General features: G+C 39.7%; 1 protein-coding gene across 6 annotated transcripts in view; it reads right to left on the reverse strand.

Annotated features, from left to right (window-relative positions):
• ALG6 (ALG6 alpha-1,3-glucosyltransferase) overlaps positions 1–14302 on the reverse strand; it is a 65403-nt gene extending 51101 nt beyond the window's left edge. The window contains exons 1-2 of one of the 6 annotated variants that reach the window (XM_035018377.1): positions 14195–14302; positions 10467–10563 (exon numbers count right to left, since the gene is read on the reverse strand). In XM_035018377.1, the coding sequence (XP_034874268.1) occupies positions 10467–10548 (82 nt within the window). In that variant the 5' untranslated portion in view covers positions 10549–10563; positions 14195–14302. Of the gene's footprint in view, positions 1–6027; positions 6185–10466; positions 11261–14194 lie in introns of those variants that run through there. The other 5 variants (XM_035018375.1, XM_035018379.1, XM_035018378.1 and 2 more) reach the window with 5 other exon arrangements.
• Between the last annotated feature and the right edge of the window lie 7359 nt (positions 14303–21661).

Here is a 21661-nt window from a genome sequence, read left to right on the forward strand (position 1 = left end):
AAAGTAAGTAACTGAGTAAACTCAGACTTTAGAAGAGAAATGTTAGAGTAAATAATGTATGTAAGCCACAGGATAGAAAAGTATTATATATGCTTGTAGTCCTCTATTCAGTTCCCATTAAGCATTTGATTACATACGCCAGTAATACTGAAATAGTGTGATTCCTTAAATTATGTTATTCTACTCTATACCTTTAGTTCTTTTCTACTTCACCTCAACATGAAAAGTTCAAAGAAAATAATATATCTGTCAAAATTAGAAGACTAGGGCGCCTGGGTAGCTCAGTTGGTTAAGCGACTGCCTTCGGCTCAGGTCATGATCCTGGAGTCCTGGGATCGAGTCCCGCATCGGGCTCCCTGCTCGGCGGGGAGTCTGCTTCTCCCTCTGACCCTCCTCCCTCTCATGCTCTCTCTCTCTCATTCTCTCTCTCTCAAATAAATAAATAAAATCTTTAAAAATTAAAAAAATAAAAAAAATTAGAAGACTAAAGGAAAATTTTAAGAACAACATAATGATCAGTTATAAAATAATGCTGAAGGAAGAAAAAGAGATGACCATCCAATAGACCAGTTATAGGTTGAAAGCAAAGGCAACATAAATTACATATTTTACATAACAACTTTTGACGGGGCTTTTCTTCTGACCTCCTTACCCCATTCCTGCTACCAAACTAATTCCCTCCTTCCATTCACAAACTTCTAAGAGTCGCTATGCCCTCTTGTTAGCTCCCATTTAGTCCTCAATTCATTATAGTCTGATAATTAAGAGGCTCACAATGGCCTCCTTAGAGATCTTTTGTCTATTCTTAATTTTCACCCTACTTGACAGTCTAGAACTTGACACTGTAGGCCAGTCCTTATTTCTTAAATTTCTCTAATTTCCTGGCTTCCAGGCTCTAATCCTCCCTCCTCATGGTTTCTTCTGAGCCTCCTTTAATCATTCCCCTTCTCTGTGAAAGTGATCAGTGGTTAAATCTGTTTTCTTCTTGCAATATAAATGCCCCCAATCCTGTGGCTTTAACCATCATCTGTATCAACATTTTCTAAAGATCAGAGTAATATGTGGAGGTTTTAAAAATACAGATGAGGGGCACCTGGGTGGCTCAGTTGGTTAAGCATCTGCCTTCGACTCAGGTCATGATCCCGGAGTCCTGGGATTGAACACAGCATCAGGCTCCCTGCTCAGCAGAGTCTGCTTCTCCCTCTGCCCTTCACCCCGCTTGTGCTCTCTCTCTCTCTCGCTCTCTCAAATAAATAAATAAAATCTTTTAAAAAATTAAAAAAAAAAATACAGGTGAGACCAGTTTCCAGCAACATGGCAGACTTAGGTCAGAAAAACACTTCCAGGGTGCCTGGGTGGCTCAGTCATTAAGCGTCTGCCTTTGGCTCGGGTCATGATCCCAGGGTCCTGGGATCCGGTCCCACATCGAGCTCCCTGTTCGGCAGGAAGCCTGCTTCTCTCTCTCCCACTCCCCCTGCTTGTGCTCCTGCTCTCACTATCTCTCTGTCAAATAAATAAATAAATAAAAATCTTTAAAATAAAAAAAAGAAAAAAAAACCCCCCCAGGGGGGGGGGGGGCGGGTAATGGCTGAATTAGCGTCAAAACAAGAGAATTCCTTAGAAGCCAGAAATAACAAAAGAAGTTTAAGATCCAGACAAGTAAGCATTAGTCCTAAGGGTATCCAATGACCTTTTGTGACCTATGGCCTGGCTACCGAAGTTCTACGAAATAGAGGTATAGCTTAGAACTTGAACAGGTAAAAACTTCAGTGACAGAGAACCATTTACCAGGATATAAAATAACAATGCCTTTGGGGAAATGGGGAAGATAATATTTATCTCTGCCTTGGCTCCTGGTAATACAGGAAAAAAAAAAAGTCTCCTGAAAATTCCTAACATTATCCTGCATTCACCCAGTGTGGGGCCTGAATTCACACCAAGAATTACAGCTGAAGAGGGGCGCCTGGGTGGCTCAGTCGTTGGGCGTCTGCCTTCGGCTCGGGTCATGGTCCCGGGGTCCTGGGATCAAGCCCCCGCATAGGGCTCCCTGCTCGGCAGGAGGCCTGCTGCTCCCTCTCCCACTACCCCTGCTTGTGTTCCCTCTCTCGCTGTCTCTCTCTCTCTCTCTGTTTCAAAAAATAAACAAAATCTTAAAAAAAATTTTTTAAATAAAAAATAAAGAATTACAGCCAAAGAAACCTTAAGATGAGAATTTAGTTTGACTTTAATAGTGCCCAAAGTGCCTAGCAAAAGGCAACCTAAATCCTCTGGAGAAATACACAGTAAACTTGGGCCTCAAAAAATTCTCACAGATAAAAGTTCCAAGTAACTTGAGCTCACAATTAAAAAAAATCGCTAAACCCACAAACAAAATACCATGAGCTAGAGTCCATAGAACCAACAAACCAGGAAATCAAACTGCAGGTATTAGTATTTTCTGAGAGGGAATATAAAATAAGTATGGCTAATATGTTTAAAGATATAAAAGAAGACACTGAGAATATGTTGAAGGAACAAGAGACAATCAGAAATGATGAAGATGATTTGAAAAGGAAACAAACAGAACTTTTGGAAATAAAAAAAATACAGTAACTAAAATTGTAAAAACTCAATCGCTAGTTAAAAAAGATTAAACACAACAAAAGAAAAGTAATGACAAGGAAGATAGATTTGATGATTATAAAAAAAAAAGCAGTATGAAGAAACTATGAGACAGAATGTAGGAGATTTTGAGACATAGAGGATAGGATGAAAGGACCCAATATACCTATAATCAGAGTTGCACAAGGAAAACAGAAATGAGGGAGATGAAATACTTGAAGAGAGAACTGAAAATATAAACAAAGAGATGAAGAGATTATTGTCTGTTTTATTTTCTGCTATATCACCTGCCTTTGGCATGAGTACCCTACACATATGTGGTGAATTAATAAAAGACCAAAGATCTAACATATATCTAATCAGAGTTTTACAAAGAGGAAACAGAATGAGAAGAGACAGTAGCTGAGCAGTTTCAAGAACAGACAGAAGGTTACCATTCATTAGACTCAGAAATCCCAGAATATCCTGAGGATAAATTTTTTAATACTCACACTTCAATACATCATAGTGAAATTGCACCAAGAGAGAAAAGACAAATTACCTACAAAGAAATAACAACTGAAATGACAGCTGATGGTCTGAACATAGCAACAGAAACTAAAAGACAATGAAATGAGACTTTCAAAATATTAAGAGAAAATAATTGCCAACACAGAATTCCAAACCCAGTAAAATGTTAGGACCTAGAGCAAACTAAAGGCATTTTCAGATAAAAACTAAGCCACCCACAGGCTCTAACTAAAAAAAAAAAACCTCCCGGAGGGTGCCCATTTGACTCTGTTGGTAGAGCATGTGACTCTTGATCTCAGGGTTCTGAGTACAAGCCCTACACTGGGAACTGAGCCTACTTAAAAAAATTATTTTCTAATTAAAAAAAAAAAAAATTTAAAAACCTCCCAAAGATTTGGGGCACTCAGTCAGCTGAGGGCCCCAAATCTTGATCTCGGCTCAGATCTAGATCTCATGGTCATGAGTTCAAGCCCCACACTGGGCTTAGTGCTGGGCATGGAGACTACTTAAAAAACAAAAACAAAGGGCGCCTGGGTGGCTCAGTTGGTTAAGCGACTGCCTTCGGCTCAGGTCGTGATCCTGGGGTCCCTGGATTGAGTCCCGCATCGGGCTCCCTGCTCGGCAGGGAGTCTGCTTCTCCCTCTGACCCTCCCCCCTCTCATGTGCTCTCTCTCATTCTCTCTCTCTCAAATAAATAAATAAAATCTTAAAGCAATATATGTTAAGAAAAAAAAAAAAGAAGAAGAAGAAGAGGGTAGCAGGAGGGGAAGAGTGAAGCAGGGGAAATCGGAGGGCTAGACGAACCATGAGAGACGGTGGATTCTGAAAAACAAACGGGGTTCTAGAGGGGAGGGGGGTGGGAGGATGGGTTAGCCTGGTGGTGGGTATTGAGGAGGGCACGTTCTGCATGGAGCACTGGGTGTTGTGCACAAACAATGAATCATGGAACACTTCATCTAAAACTAATGATGTAATGTATGGGGATTAACATAAGAATAAAAAAAATAAAAAATAAATAAATAAAATAAAATAAAATAAAATCTTAAAAAAAACAAAAAACAACAAAAAAACAAAAACAAAAACATGCTAAGCAAAATAAGTCAATCAGAGAAAGACAATTATCATATGATCTCACTGATATGTGGAATTTAAGAAACAAGGCAGAGGATCCTAGGGAAAGAGAGGAAAAAATGAAACAAGATGAAACCAGAGAGGGAGACAAACCGTAAGAGACACTCTTGGTCTTAGGAAACAAACTGAGGGTTGATGGAGGGGAGGGGGGGAGGGGGATGAGGTGGCTGGGTGATGGACATTGGGAAGGGTATGTGTTGTAATGAACACTGAGTATTATATAAGACTGATGAATCACAGACATGTACCCCTGAAACAAATAATCCATTATATGTTAATTACTTGAATTTAAATTTTAAAAAAATTTAATAACAAAAACAAACAAAAAAACCTCCCAAAGATGTACTTCAGGAAGAAAGAAAATTATCTCAAAAGAAGATGCAATATGTAAAAAGGAAGGTTAAGCACAGAAAATGATAAACATGAGGGTAAACCTAAGTAAATATTAATTTCTAAAAACAGTGATTAATCTTAGGCAATAATAACATTCTAATAGCGGGGGTGAGATTTGTAACTAGAGTTAAAGCATCTCATGGCCCTTGCGTTGTTCAGAAAGAGAACAGAAATATTAATTTTAGACTTTGTTAAGTTAAATAGGTATATGAAAATCTCCACACCATGCCCTGAAAGAACAAAATAAAGCATAACTTCCAAACCATCAGGAGAAAGTGGAATTAGGGTGGGGAACTGGCTAGTCAGGTCCAAGTCACAGGGATTCAGAGGTAAAGAGTAAAAGGATAGAAAAAGATATATCAAGCAAAAATTAACCTAAAGAAAACTAGTGAAGCTTTATTAACTTTAGAGGAAATGGACTTTAAGATAATAGAATTACTGTAAATAAACAACACAATAGGGACACAACAGTAATGTCATGAAATTCAAGTCACAAGGGAAAAAACTCTACATCACCTAATAATATAGATACAAAGTATACAAACAAAAATTGACAAAACTACAAAGAGAAATTGCAGCTCTCTCAACTGGTAGTTTAATTGGGCAAAAATAAGCAAGGATATAAAAAACTAACATCAAAACAATAATACTGAGTTAATGGATACATGCAGAATATTAAGCTAGAGAACATATATTTTTCAGGCACACATAGAACATTTATAAAACCTGATCATATAGTATGCCAAGTCTCAATACATTTCAAAGAATATGTACCATAAGAAAGATTCTCTTTCTACCGTGCAATTAAATTTTAAAAATGTCAAAAAAATCATTTTTAAAGCCTAAATATTTTAAAAATTTTAAATATGCTTCTGAATAATTCAAGAGGCAAAGCATAATCACAACAGAACACAGAGGGGCACCTTGGTGGCTCAGTTGGTTAAGTGTCTGCCTTCAGCTCAGGTCATGATCCTGGGTCCTGGGACTGAGCCTCGCATTGGGCACCTTGCTCAGCAGGGAGTTTGCTTCTCCCTCTCCCTCTGCCCCTCCCCTCATGCTCTCACTTGCTCACTTTCTCTCTCTCTCAAATGAATAAAAAATCTTAAAAAGAAAAAGAGGTCCCAGCGTGATAATGATTGCCAATTCCCCCCAAATTACTCAAAGGTATAGAATACTGTAATTTCAGTCAAAATCCCAACAGGGTTTTTCTTAGGACTTCGACAATCTGATTTTTTTTTTTTTTTACTTTGGAGTAAAACAAGATTTCATTGTTGACAAGTTTACTTCTGAGTTGCAGAAATTCTTCTGGTTTTTCCCTGTACTCCCCCATTCAATCTTGACTGCCATAATGAGACAGATGATTTTTTTTTTAAGGCATATATACGTGGGTACCTGGATGGTTCAGTCCATTAAGCATCTGCCTTCAGCTCGGGTCATGATCCCATGGTCCCGGGATTAAGGCCCACATCGAAGCCCCCTGCTCAGTGGGGAGTCTGCTTCTCCCTTCCACCCTCCCACTCATGCTGTCTCTCACACACGCGCTCTCTGTCTGAAATAAATAAAAATCTTTAAATAAATAAATAAATAAATAATGGCATATATGTGTGTATTAGGTGTATTAGCTTTCTATTGCTACATAACAATTATTACAAATTTAGCAGCTTAAAACATCTCACAATTCTGTAGGTCAGAAGTCTGAATGGGTTTAACTTGATTCTTTGCTCAGGGTCTCACAAGGCCAAAATAAGAAGGCAATCAATCTGAACTCTTAACTGGAGGCCCGGGGAAGGAATCCACTTCCAAGCTCGTTCAGGCTATTGGCACAATTCAATGCCTTGCTGCCACAGCCTGAGGTCCCATTTCCTTGCTGACCGTCAGCTGGGAGCTACTCTCCGTCTGCAGCCAGCCGGAGGCCACTTGTGTTCCTCCAGACATGGCCCTTCCATTGTCAAACCAGCAACAACCTTAGGCCCTTATGTTTTGAATCTCTCAGGAGTCCCTTTCTGCTGCCAGCTAAAAAAGTTCTCTGCTTCTAAGGGCTCCTGTGATTGCACTGAGCAACCCCGGATAATCCAACTCTCCCTATTTTAAAGTCAACTGTGCCATAGAACCTAACAATCACTCTTGAGTGAGATATTGTTTTCACAGTTCTGGGGAATAGGGCAGGACATCTTTGGGGAGCCATTTTATAAATTCTGCCTACTGCAATATGAATGAGCAAAGCCCATAATACCTAAAACATCCCTGAAGTGGAAATATCAGGTAGGAGAATTTGCCTCACAATATATCAAGCCTTATTATAAAATTATAATAGTAAGACACAGCAGTAGTGATCAGAACGAACAATCAGAAACAGACCCATGCATATATGAAAACCTGAGATAGAGCTGATAATGCAGATTAGCGGGGAAAAATACACTATTCAATAAATGGATTGAAACTGATTACCCAGGTGAAAAAATTTTAAAATAAATCCTTATCTCACATGTTATATATAAAATTCAATTTTAAGAAGGACTTAAGTAGGAGAGACAAATCTTAAAGCTTTTAGAAGAAAATCTTAGGAAAATACCTTTGTGACTTGGAGTAGGGAAGAATTTCTTAGAGATACAAAAAGCACAAATCATAAAGGAAAATGATTAATAAATTTCACTATTTTATCCTGTTCATCAAGATACCTTAAGATGTAGGGCTCCTGGCTAGCTCAGTCGAAAAGCATGCGACTCTTGATCTCAGGGTCTCAAGTTCAAGCTGCACATTGGGTATGACCCCCTCCAACTCTGGATGCCAATCTCAAGTCTAGACTGCAACCTGCAATTCTGACCGACTGGCTATAGATCAGATGTTCCCACAACCTCCTCCTTTGGTCCTTTGCTAGAGCAGCTCTCAGAACTCAGGTAGACATTTACTTACTAGATTGGTAAAAGGATGTAACTCAGAACAGCCAGATGGAAGAGATGTATAGGGCAAGGTGTGGGGAAAGGGCACTGAGCTTCCATTCCCTCTGAATCTCCATGTGTTCACCAACCCCATCCTACTTTTGGGTTTTTATGAAGGCTTTATTACAAAAGCAAACTTAATTAAAACACTGGCCACTGGTGATTGATTCAACCTCCAGCCCTCTCTCCCCTCCCTGGAAATCAGAAGGTAGGACTGAAAGCTCCAACCCTCAAATGATGCAGTTTGGTTTTCCTGGCAACCAGTCCCCAACCTTAGGTGGGTCCAAAGGCCAGCATTACCATAACAAAAGACAACTTTATCACTTTCACTTAGAAAATCCCAAGGGTTCTTAGGGGCTGTGCCAGAAGGAGGACAAAGACCAAATATATATTTCTTACAAATCACAATATGATAGGAAGATACCATTTATTATTCTTGGTCATCCTGAAAGCCAGACTGAAGGACTTGATCACCAGTAAGATATTTTTGCTGCACAGCAGACACTCAATAAACATTTTGGGGTTAAATGATCTGATGTAAGGATCAAACAAGATAATAGTTGTGAACCATTAATATGCTGATTATACTCCTACACTACTAGAAAAGAAAATACGTTGGGCATCTGGTTGGCTCAGTCGGTTAAGCGGCTGCCTTCGGCTCAGGTCATGATCCCAGGGTCATGGGATCCAGCCCCGAATGGGGCTCCCTGCTCAGCAGACAGCCTGCTTCTCTCTCTCCCTCTGCTGCTCCCCACCTCCCCCACTCATTCACTCTCTCTCTTTCTCTGCTCTCTCTCCCTAATAAGTGAATAAAATCTTTAAAAAGAAAAATAGGGCACCTGGGTGGCTCAGTCGGTTAAGTGTCTGCCTTTGGCTCAGGTGGTGATCTCAGGGTCCTGGGATACAGCCGCGCATGGGGCTCCCTGCTTAGCAGGGAGCCTGCTTCTCCCTCTCCTCCCCACTTGTGCTTTCTCGCTCTCTCTCTCTCATATAAATAAATAAAATCTTGGGGTGCCTGGGTGGCTCAGTCGGTTAAGCATCTGCCTTCAGTCAGGTCACGATCCCGGGTTCCCGGGATTGAGCCCCGTGTTGGGCTCCCTGCTCAGCAGGAAGTCTGCTTCTCTATCCCCCTGCCCCCCGCCCCTCCACCCTGCTCGCCCCTCCACCCTCCTCGTGCTCTCTCTCTCTCGCTCACTCTTTCTCTCAGATAAATAAAATCTTTAAAAATAAATAAATGCTTTAAAAAAAAAGAAAATACGGTTCATACATATTATCTCAGGTAATCCCCACAACCCTGTTAAAATACATATTAATATTCCCACTTTGTAGAAGAGGTATCTTTGTAAAAGGTTCATGGAGATTAAGTAACTACTCTAAGATCCAGCAGCTAACAAGGGAAAAAAACTAGGATTTGAACCCAAGTCTACCGCTGCATCCAAGTGATTTTACTTCCTCACTATTTCTCAAATTCATTTATCCATCTTTTAGCTGGCTTAGTTTGACTTCTTTCTCAGAAGCCACAGAGTAGTGTCCTAAAAGCACTGATTTTGGAATAAAATACAACTGTATTTGAATCCTAGGTGTCATTTATCAGTTGTCTCATTTTCCATTTGTAAATTAGAGACAATACCTATCTTCAGTAGTCATGGTAAGTAAAAGAAAAGGCTCAGTGTCTAGCATATGATAAATACTTAAAAGGTAGCTCATACTTCTATTATTATGATTCTCTTTACCTCCAACCTGCTTCCTACAATCCTTTTTCATTACAATGAAAGTTATTTTTCTAAAACACAAGTAATTTGCCAAGCAAATTGTATAGCTAAATCTCGAGCTGCTCCCTCCCCATCTTTTTATTCCTTTTTTTTATGCTACAACAATACTGACTACTTAAAACCATGCTCTCATTCTACCATGTTTTTGTCCATGTTCCCCATTTCATTTGTCTCGCAAATTCCAACTCATCCTACAAACCTTGAACTCAAACATCATCTTCTCTGAAAAGTTTTCTCTAATGCAACCTGGTCATTCACTTCTCTATGTTACCTTTGTACTTTACAAATACTTCTAGTCATAATAATCACATTGTCCTATGACCACTTACCTACTAAAATGTGGACCCTTTCAGTACTGGATATTCATGTATTTTAACACCTAGCACATTGCCTGGAACATGCGCAGTGCTAAATAAATACTCACAGGGTGAAATCTAATCCTATCCCCTGTCCAGGACCACGTACCATCAATTCTCCCTCCCTTTCTCTCACATCATTCCCAGTCTTAGTCTCCACTGGTCTCTTCCCTTCAGTCTAGTAACACGGCTTCTCTACCCTAAACAAACAAACAAAAGCCTCTTTTGATTCCACTCCCACCTTGAGGTAATACCTCAGTTCTTTCTTCCATGAGCAATCATTTCTCAACTTGTCATCTTCCCCCTTAGAATACATTTTTGTTTTCTCATGTCATAAACTATGCTTCTATTTAGCTCTTACACATATTTTTTTTTTTTTTAAGATTTTATTTATTTGACAGAGAGAGAGACAGCTAGAGAGGGAACACAAGCAGGGGGAGTGGGAGAGGGAGAAGCAGGCTCCCGGCTGAGCAGGAAGCCCGATGCTGGGCTCCATCCCAGGACCCCGATATCATGACCTGAGCCGAAGGCAGATGCCCAACGACTGAGCCACCCAGGCGCCCCTACACATATTATTTTTACTAGAATTCAATGTTTAAGTGTATTTTCTTGACTATACCAATAAAGCCTCAAATTCTTCTCTGTCCCAGTCAGATAACTATAAATTATTACAAAAAGGAGGAGGAGGAAGAGGGAGAGGGGAAGGGGGAGGAAACTATTCAAAGGAATATTTACCCATCTTTTAAACAGTAAAGATGTGTTACCTGAGTAAGAATTAAGAGAAACTGTCCACCGTACTATTAGTCCTAATAGGACCACAATTGCCATCAAGTACCATTTCTCCATATTTTTTCTTCAATTCTAAGGAGAGAAAAAAACAGGACCAGTGCCAGAATACTTTTAACATGTAGTCAGTCACTTCTTCATCAGAGAAAGGTTATCAATTCTTTGGGATTAGGAGTTTGAGAGAATTTTAAGTGATGCTTCGTTTCCAGTTAAATACTGACTTATGTCTATGAAGAAGTAGCCTGGAGAGGAAAAAAAAAAAAGACCAAGAGTTAGCTGAGCACAGTATAACAAAGAACCCATTAAACCAACCAGGAAGATGGAGAATTGGGGGTGTTGAAAAGGAGGAAAAGTGGGTAGTTTTAAGTTCTTTATTCCCTAGTCCTCAGTTGGGAAATATACCTCAAAAGGTAGCTCTCCCTATTAAATGGGACTCAATATATCTGAAGTTGTGGTAAGGATCTTTCTTACAAGGGAACAATCCTGAATGAAGAAAAACAACAGACATATATAGATAGTAGAAAAGTCAATTCCATCTAAAGCATGTTTATCTACACGTAAAAGTAATACTACAAAAGTTAACAAAGAGATGATTTATCTTTGGTACAGAGAGAAAGAGGAATTTTACCTTTCTATTTAGTTTAAGAAAGTCTTCCACTAAAGTAATTTATGTAGTTTAATTTTTACTTCTTTTCTTCCAAAATATACTTTCACTAACTACACCATCTTTCCATCTTAGAGAATGAACCTTTACAAGAATCAATAACCCCAATTCTTTTTTTTTTTTTTTAAAGACTTTATTTATTTTTCTGACACAGAGAGAGAGCACAAGCAGGGGGAGCGGCAGGCAGAGGGAGAGGGAAAAGCAGGCTCCCCGCTGAGCAGGGAGCCCCAGGCAGGGCTCAATCCCAAGACCCTGGGATCATGACCTGACCTGAAGACAGACGTTTAACTGACTGAACCACCCAGGCACCCCAATAACCCCAATTCTTAAAAGAAAAAAGCAGTAAGATGCAATTAACCATTTACATGTTTCATTTTTTTCAGTTTTTTCCTTGAGTTGGAATGGTTTAAAAGTAAAAAAGCTTTGAGAAATTATGGGCCATTTTAACCACAGGATATACTTTTTTTTTTTTTTAAGATTTTATTTATTTGTCAGAGAGAGACACAGCAAGAGGGAACACAAGCAAGGGGAGCAGGAGGGGAAGAAGCAGGTTCCCCGCAGAGCAGGGAGCCCGATGCGGGGCTTGATCCCAGGACCCCAAGATCATGACCTGAGCCGAAGGCAGACGCCTAATGACTGAGCCACCCAGGCGCCCCCACAGGATATACTTTAAAAAATAACCAGAATAAGTCAACTGAATAAACTAGGGGAAAATTGGTACATTCCACGTACTGAGTAAAAAAAATTTTTAAGAATGTAATTAAACATATTAGTTTTATTTTTTTTAAGTTTATTTTAATTCCAGTATAGTTAACATACAGTATTGTATCAGTTTCAAGTATACAACATAGTGACAAAAATTATTCTCTTATTTAAATATAGCAAGGGTCTGGGCGCCTGGGTGGCTCAGCTGGTTAATCATCTACCTAGGGCTTGGGTCTGTGGTCCTGGGATCTAGCCCCTCGTCAGGCTCCCTGTGGAGCTTCTCCCTCTCCCTCTGCCTCTCTTTCTCTCTCTCATGAATAAATGAATAAAATATTTAAAAAACAAAACAAAAATAAATACATAAATATAGCAAGAGTCAACTCTAGAACTAATGAAGTCTAGCATCTCAATTAGGGAGAATGACTCAAAGCAGTAAATAAGGCTATGTAAACATATGATTCACATTTGGATTATATAAATGCTGTTTCCTCCCTGCTACCACATCCATTTTTTATCATTTTACTATTCACTAGAACTTCTATCACAGAGGCAAGGTAAGAGGAAAAATTAAAATTCAATCACTCTGGCACACCTGGGTGGCTCAGTCAGTTAAGCCTCTGCCTTCGGCTCAGGTCATGATCCCAGGGTCATGGGATGGAGTCCCGCATGGTCTCCTTGCTCAGGGGGGAGCCTGCTTCTCCCTCTGTCTGACACTCCCCCTGCTTGTGCACTCAATCTCTCTCTCTCTCAGACATAAATAAAATCTTAAAAAAAAAAAAAGAATAGTCTAGACACTAGACACCAAAGCATACATATTATATGGTTCCATTTATGAAAGGCTCATAAACAGACAAAACTAATCTATGGTTAGATATCAATAAAAGAGAAAAGAGAGGATGGTGATTGGGAGAGGTCTCCAGGGAGGTCTTTCTGAGAAGAAGGTGAGAACATTCTGTATTTTTGTTGGTGGTGTTGTTGTTTTGTTGTTTTGAGGGAGGAAGTGTGGGAGGGGCAGAGGAAGAGGAAGAGGGAGAGAGAGCGAGAATCTTAAGCAGACTCCAGGCCCAGTAAGGAACCCCACGTTAGGCTTGAACTCACCACCCTGAGATCATGACCTGATCAAGAGCCCCTCGCTTAACTAACTGGGCCATCCAGGTGCCCCAAATGTTGTTTCTTGATTTGAGTGGTGGTTAAAAGATGCGTTTACTTTACAATAAATCAACAAGTTACAACTTATGATTGCTGTATTTTCTTGCACGTTATATTCCAATAAAAAAGCATAAAAGGAGGGCGCCTGGGTGGCTCAGGAGTCCCGGGATCGAGTCCCGCACCGGGCTCCCTGCTCGGCGGGGAGTCTGCTTCTCCCTCTGACCCTCCTCCCTCTCGTGCTCTGTCTCTCATTCTCTCTCTCTCAAATAAATAAATAAAATCTTTATTAAAAAAAAGCATAAAAGGAAATTACATTTTTTTAAAAAGAAAATTACATTTGACAACTACAATGTAAGTTCCGTGCAAGCAAGGATCCTCTTGTCTTAGCCCCTGGCTCTGTTCCCTGCACTTAGAACAATGTTGCAAAAAGCAGGTACTCATAAAATATTTGCTGAATGGAGATCTTCCTGTGTACGAAGAGGGGAAGTACCTAATTTTACTGAGTCCTCTGTGGCCAAAGATATTATGAGACTTAACGGATCTCTTCTTGAACAGTAGCAAGGGTGCTTTATTACTTTTTCTATCTGCAAAGCACAGTAACTTTCTAACCCATCCACACGACACGAAGTCTTTACGCAGGTGGCAGGTAAGTTTTCCGTCCTACTTTGCCCTAAGATTAGTAGATTTCGATCAAAAGCAAAAATAAAACAAACAAAACCTCAGTGACATTTCGATCAAAAACAAAAATAAAACAAAACCTCAGCGGTTCACTTCCAGGGCCGAATTTGTTCTTTTTAGAACCTCTGAGAGGTCCTTCCTCCAAGGTGGACACAACACCCAGGGAGTGCGGCTCTCCCCGAGGAGCACGTCTGGCAAAAGGGACCGTCCTAACGTTTCTCCTCCCTTTCTCCAGCGGGCCAGACCCTCAAGGCCGCAGGAACAAGGGCGTCAAAGGAGCCAAGGCTGCTGCCAAGCCAAGGGGTCCCACCACCATCAGCACGCCCCGTCACCCGACCCCCAAGCGAGACAGCAGGCTGACCCCGGGAGGCCTCGCCAGCCGCCCCTCTGAGAGGAGCGGGACCTGGAGCGGGTCTGCTACCTGCGCGCGGGATCGCTGCGCGTCGCAAGTCCCCCTCCCTCCGCACCCTGGCCCCGCAGCCCAGACGTCCCAAGATTCCGGCCTCTTACCCCACCGCCCGCCGAACGTTACCAGTGGCGCCCACAGCTATCCCAAGAAGGCGCCTGCGCGCTCGCCCGCGGGGCGGAGCGCTTCTCTCCGCCTTCCGTTTCCGCGTGCGCGCGCGCCGAGCGCGGGAGCGAGCCCGTCGAACGTGAGGGGAGGGTCCGGGAAAAGGCGCGGAGAGGAGGCGGCAGGCTTAGGAGGCGGAGCAGCGGCGGCTGGAACGCGAGAGGCCTCTCACCCCGGGTTAGGCTTGGGGCAGGTGGAAAGCCCCTTGCTCTTCTTTCCCGGGATGGTGGCCAAGTCCTGAACGGATGCTTAGTCCACGGATTCCTGTCAGGGGCGGGTCCTGGCTCCCTTCACAGAGTGGAGAGCCCTTGGCTAATCCTCACCACCAGGCAGCGGGTCTTCCTCTGTGCCTGTGCCCTCGAGGAGCCAGAAAGCCAACCTGCTTCACTTTCTTCAAGCCACGTGCCTGCGAAGAAGAATGTATTAAGGCTGGTAAGTCACTTCGTGTAAGAAACATTAAACGTCCAACCATTTTTGAGCCTGTGGGTTATACAAAAGAACAGCCCTGCCCTCAAGTAGCCACTACACCTTTCCGGTCAGGCAGCTTGGATCACCTATTCCCAAACCTGCCCAAAATAACTACCTTGCCTCCTTTGTTCAGTGAATGCACACATTCCTCTCTGCTGAATCCTATCATTCTCTATAAGCCAACGCCTCTGATTTATAATCCATAAATACCGGCAAATATTTGACTATGGCTGTATACTAAGTGGGTCTGCACAACTCTCTGGATCTATTTTTCTTCATCTGTGAAATGAGTGATAGGTCTATGTAAACTTCCACATCTAAAACTTTATATTTAAAAGACTGTCGAGGGGCGCCTGGGTGGCTCAGTTGGTTATGCGTCTGCCTTCGTCTCAGGTCATGATCTCAGGGTTCTGGGGTGGAACCCCACCTGGGGCTTCCTGCTCAATAGGGAGCCTGATTCTCCCTCTACCCTCTGCTCGTGCTCTCTCTTGCTATCTCTCTTTCAAATAAATAAAATCCTTAAAAAAAAAAAGAAAACAAATAAAAGTAAAAGACTGTCAGTACTAGAAATATGGCCAAGTCCCTGCCCTCAAGAGATTTCTCATTGGAAAGACATTTTCATACATAAAAGGATAGAAAGCAATAGAAGGGAGCACATGCTAAATGTCAGATTATTGGTATATGCATTAAGTAGTGTAGGAGTTCAGAGAAGAAATGAAAACTGTAAATTAAACTATCAGGAAATGCTTTCCCTGGCGCAGTCAGCTGAGCTTTGAAGGAAAGCCTGGAGGATGGGAGTAGGACTCCAGGCAAAGGAAAATGGTTCAAGTCAAAATTGTGGCAGCTGAAAAATGCAGAACATTTCCTCCAGTTCAGATGATGGGTGATGAAGCTGGAAAGGAATAATTGTGGAGAGCCTTGAATATGGTGGCTCCGCAAGATATTCTTGAATATCTTTGGAATTTATTCAATGATCAGTAAGGAGCCAATAAATGACTTTTAGCAGGGATTCGAGTGTACAGTACAGTCTTAGAGAAAATTTAAAGTGGTAATAATGGATAAGATCAATCAGAAGAAGAGGTAGAAATCATTATAGTAGTCCATGCATGATTAGACAAAGGCCTGGTCTGAGATGGTAATAGTGGAACTGGAAAAGAAGAAATCAATGCAACAGGAAGAATGGGCAGGTCCTGGTAACAGTATATACATAGAAGAAGTGAAACAAAGGAGAGGGTAGAATCAAGGAAGGCTACCAAGGTTTCAAGTCTGAATTACTAGAAGATCTGAAAGATGTAGGGAAGCTTAGGGAGAAGCTGGCTTGGAGGGAAAGGCAATGCATTGTATTGAGTTTGAGGTGACAGCAGGACAACAAGTTAATAATCTTCAGGTACCAGTTATGAATCAGAGCCTAGAAAAAAATTGGACTTGAAGATAGAGATATGAAAGTCTTTCATTTGGCTGAAGAATGAGGGAGACAGTACAGTGGGAGAATAGACAACCATACTTCAGTAAACCCATATTTAAGGTCAGAAGGAAAAATACAAGCTAATGAAGGATATTACATGGTTACAAGCATAGGGGGAAATCCAGGACATTGCAAGATATAAAGCATCTTGTGGATAAGAACCATGTTTGGCAGACTAAAAATCATGTTTTATTGAATCTTATTGACTCTATCAATTGTAGGAAGCACCATTATTTTATGTACCACTAAGTAAGAAGGTTCCCATTTAAACTAGTTATGACAGTAAAACATACAATTTCAGAAATATTAATATGTGAGAAATATACATCTTCAAATGATGAAATTGGTATAAGCCTCTCTCCTTTCTGCCTAGCTTCTGGCAGAGTATGAAGAACACAGTTGGTACTTAAAATGTTCATTGAGGGGCGCCTGGGTGGCTCAGTCATTAAGCGTCTACCTTTGGCTCAGGTCATGATCCCAGGTCCTGGGATCGAGCCCCACATGGGGCTCCCTGCTTGGCAGGAAGCCTGCTTCTCCCTCTCCCACTTCCCCTGCTTGTGTTCCCTCCCTCGCTGTGTCTCTCTCTGTCAAATAAATAAATAAAATCTTTTAAAAAATAAATAAATAAATGTTCGTTGAATAAATAGCAGAAGAGACTTCATAGCCTCTGATTCATAGCTGAACTGCCTACCAGTACATCTACATCCTACTCCTGCTCTTTCCTTCTAGTAGATACTATCATCTCTGAAAGCCCAGTACCTGTACATAACAGAGTAAATGCATTTTGAATGAGGTCATTAGGGTAAGCCCTAATCCAATTTGACTGGTCTCCTCATAAGAAAAGGAAATTTGGTCACAGACATACCCATACACAGAGAGACCATGTGAAGACACAGGGAGAAGATGACCATCTACAGCCAAGGAAAGAGGTCTCAGAAGAAATCAACCTTGTTGACACCTTGATCTTGGACTTTTGGCCTCCAGAAGTGTGAGAAAATAAATTTTTGTTGTTTAAGTCATCCAATCTGTGGTATTTTGTATGGCAGCCCTAATAAACTAATATATACCTTGTGAAAGGTACTGTCAATACTCAAAGCACTAGGCAAACTTCCTCACACAAATCATACTTTAATGGTAGTTTCTAGCTCCTTCCCTAGATTACTTCCCCACTAAGAAAACAAGCCCTTTTCTATCTCAAGTCTAGGGCTTCCCTGAGTCTAGGTGAAAATCACTCGTCTGGTCATAGCTGTTCTTTGAAATAGAATCATTTTACCAGTCTGTACATCTTCTTAATTTGATCCTTGTATGTCATTTTTCTTTATTCTGCAATCTCCAAGTTTCATTATACCCTTGCCTTCTCCAAGGAATAAGTCCACCTAAGTAGCATAGAGTTAGAGTTAACCCCCACATTTCCAAATTTGATTAGAGCCATTAGCAAACTAGTAGCCTCTTTTATATACTAAAAATCTTTCATATCCAATTCACTTGATCCAGACAATAACTCAGAGAATGTTAGAACAGGTATTATTATCCCTTTCTGACATACAAGAAAACTTGAGAGCAACATTTCCCAAAGTATGCTCCATAGAACTCTCATTCAGTGAAATGCGCATTGTTAAAAAAAAAAAAAAAAAAAGTCTCTTAACGCAGAGATAAATAAGTTTGAAAACAATGGGTTATACTAATGTAAAAAGGATTCCTCACTCCAGGTCTTTTCAGAGCCTTTTATGTGTTATATACATCATGATTCTCCAAGAGAATATGGAATTTTCAGACTTATTTGACCATGGTATCCTATCCTCACACTCCACCCTACCTCCCACTTCCCATCTTACAGAGTGGCCCATGAAACACATATGGGAAATGCTGATTTGAGACATTGTGTAATTTCTATAAGAGATATAGCAAATAAATGTCAGAACTATGATTAAACGTGGATCTTACTCTGATTCATTTTGGGGTCTATATAAAAGAAGTTCAAAAGCGTAGAGATTGCATACCAAAAAATGCCAAAACATTGACATGAAGACTATCCTTAGTAAGATTATGAACTTTCAAAGTTAATTATAAAACAAAACTAAATGGAAAAAAGAAATCCCTAAAAATCAGAAATAAAATGAAACAAACTGTAATGTGTGTCCAGGTGTGGCTTAACTACACAGAAAATAACTCTTCCAAGTGACTTTAAAACATGATAATTTGACAGTAAATCCCTACTGGTGTATACCCTAAGGAAAAAGATCTGTTTAAAAAAATAAAATAATTGTTATTAGTAATTGTGTTGTTGGTATTAGGATTAGTGTTGTCATTTTAAAACTACTGTATGTGTAAAGTGGGGTAAAGAACATGAAGATTTATGTGATATTCAAATTTTATCATGCTGGTGTTTTGACATCAGGAATCTTGGTGTGAAAAATGAATTAAAGATGTAAGATGGAAGTTAACTATCAGTATAAACTCATGATTTATTTTATTGAATTATGGAAGGGAAGGAAAGAGAGGGAGAAAGAAAGGGAGGGAGGAAACAAAGAAAACCTATTGCCTAGCTTTTTTTACTGAAAGGACTAAAAACAAAGACCAATGCAATAATAATGAGCATCCTTAGCACACAGATTGTGTCTTGAAATTCAATCCTACTAAAAGGAACGAGGGATCCTCAGAGAAATAGCTAACTACAAGTCTGTTAAAGAAATATACAAAAATCTGGAACATTTTGTTATACTATCAAGGAAACTATCAAAAACTACAGCCAATGTCAAAAAGTCTCTGAGCCAACTTAAAGAGACTCCCACTGGTCATAGGTGGGACACACTGAGCATCAGTAAGCATAATAACCAATGGACTGAAACACATCAAATTTGAATTGTCTGTGAAATTGTCACATTTTCCATGAGCTCATAATAATATTTAAAAAAATCATCAATGGACGAAGCTAGTAAACCACTTATTATTTTGAAAATTGGCAAATAAAGAATCAGGTATTCTGCTTTTGTTATACAAATTATTCCACTGGGTAGCCAAATAGTTTTTACACACACACACACACACACACACACGGAGTCATCCTTGTTTCAAACCACCAAACAGCCTTATAGATGAGACTAATTGCTTTTGACACTTGAGAAACTTACCTCATATTTGGATGGGACCAAAGTAGACTCAACTTAACTGCATCGTTATCTACTGTGAATAGAGTGATTTAAATTTCTTTATTGCTTAAATGAAGTTAATCAAGTTAATTTTACTTATGGATATACTCATTTACTCAACAAATATTTATTGAATAAACAGCTTTCTTTTAAGGAGTTTATAGACCAGTATTATATACAGCCCAAGGGATAATAAATCATTGTTATTTTTACTGTCAATTTCAGATGGCACATGGAATTATTCTCATACAAATACAGATTTTTCAACTGTATATACATAATCATACATATAAAATAATTTTGTTGATATGGACCTAAGAGAAATAATACATGTTTCTGCCATATAGCTCAAACACTGTTATTGTAACAATCTAGGAACAATTCTAAGAAGTTCATATTTCTATATCTTTATTTATATCGAGATGTAAATAAAACAAGAAATATAAATCTATAAAGGTCTGCAGATATAATTTGGTATGGAAGTCTAAGTTCTTTAAAATCGTAAGATTTTAAAACTCTGTTATTAAAATGGAGTATGGTGCTTATATCTTTACAGATAAAAAGAGTTCTTTAATGTGGCAATGTAATGTATTCATTGGTTCATGGTCCCCAAACCTCCAAGGAAGTGTTGCAAATCTATATCTCTCTCAGCCCAGGATTTTGAATTTAAATTTAAATATGTGACATAACTCAACATATTTTGGAGAATTATAAACATCTATAATTTCCAATAATAAGTAACACTGTTGGGTCAGTGTTTAGATTTGTAAAGCCACTGTGATAACACAAATGCTACTTTATTACTTTATCTCCAGTGTCTTTCACAACTGAGTGGATTGTCACACTCTATTATGTGGCACACAGATCCACTGGCTAGAGCTATCATGCTACTTATCTAAAACGGTCTTTGAAAATGAAAATTTGGGCTAAATATAAAGAAGCAACCTGCCAGTAAGAACTATTGAAACCAAAAAGTCTCCCCGAGGGAAATGGTAAGAACTCCTTTTTAAAATCATATAAATCAAGATGGTAGGAGGTTCCAACTTGTAAATTTTACAGTAAATACATCAAGATCTAAAGTCAGATTTTTACATAAATTTTTATTTATAGTAAAGGATGAAAGTCCATACCAGAGAAACAGGGTAAGTAACAAAATAAAGCCTTTGCTTCCTACTCGATTTTTTGCTTTGGCTCACCAATTTTTTAAAAAGATTGCCAAACTAAAAAAGAGAGCTGAGGAGAGGGGTAAGACACAAAATATGTAAAATGTGATTTTTTTTTTTATCACCGTTTTGTTTTACAGTGGGTTTGGGGTTTGGTTTTAATGAGAAGGGAGATGGCAGATACTGTCAATAGCAGCACTCTGCCCCTGGGAACATGGATTAAAAAATCTAAATGAGATACCACATGTGCCCAATAATAGTAGCTACTACATATCACCTGAATGATTCTCGTAAAATAAAGGAAGAACCTAGGTGCTTTGATGGTGTGAAGGAAAATAATCCTTCCTGGATATGGTAACTAGATACCAGCTTTGGAAGACAGGTTTGGAAAAAACTCTATAAAAGGTTATTTTCTTTAATTGATGGAGTTAGTTTTCTGGAATAAGACTACTGTTGAATCCACAGTAGTCAGTTAAGCAGGAGAAATAACCTCTAGGTGCCCTTTCTCCTCCAGGATTACTTTCAGGATCTGGAGAAGAGAGCTAGGAGGAGGAAAACATCTTCCTTAAATTATGGCACCCAAATTTGCAACCCAAGAATGCATGATAAGAAAAAATAAAAAACAACAAAAAAAGTTTTTTCTAAAACCCTTACCCAAAACTGTATTGGAGTATCATTGTGTTTACATTTCAAATACTGGAGCTCTTATTCTTTATAATTGTTCTTGGGAAAGATTGAAACTATTGCATTACCCTAGGTATACATTTGGGCTGATAGGGAGGGTGGGGCCAGAGAGTATTAAATCCTATTCAAATAAATGAGAGGGGCTAGAGAAGAAAAGTGTGAACAGTCATTCTCCAAAATAGACCCCAGTGAAATGCAATTACAATTTATTACATACCCTGCATTTTCCTCTCCAAAGAATTCTGCAGAACATCGTAGTTGAAAAGAAATGCACCAAAGCTGGTATCTAGTTACATTAAGCCCTAATTTGACTCCTTGGTTTGTTATCTCCTGGAAGCTTTCTGTCTGTGTTTAATTCTCTTTCCAAAGGAATTTTCCCTAAAGGCATTAAGGAGGTAGAAAACCTTTTTCTAGAGGTTCCTTTTCTAATTTTTGCCTCCTTTTTAAAGTACTCAGTTCCTTTAAGCCATTTCACAG

The sequence above is a fragment of the Mirounga leonina genome, unplaced genomic scaffold (genome assembly GCF_011800145.1).
Source record: "Mirounga leonina isolate KUSES-001 unplaced genomic scaffold, KU_Mleo_1.0 Mir_173, whole genome shotgun sequence".
NCBI classification, from domain to species: domain Eukaryota; kingdom Metazoa; phylum Chordata; class Mammalia; order Carnivora; family Phocidae; genus Mirounga; species Mirounga leonina.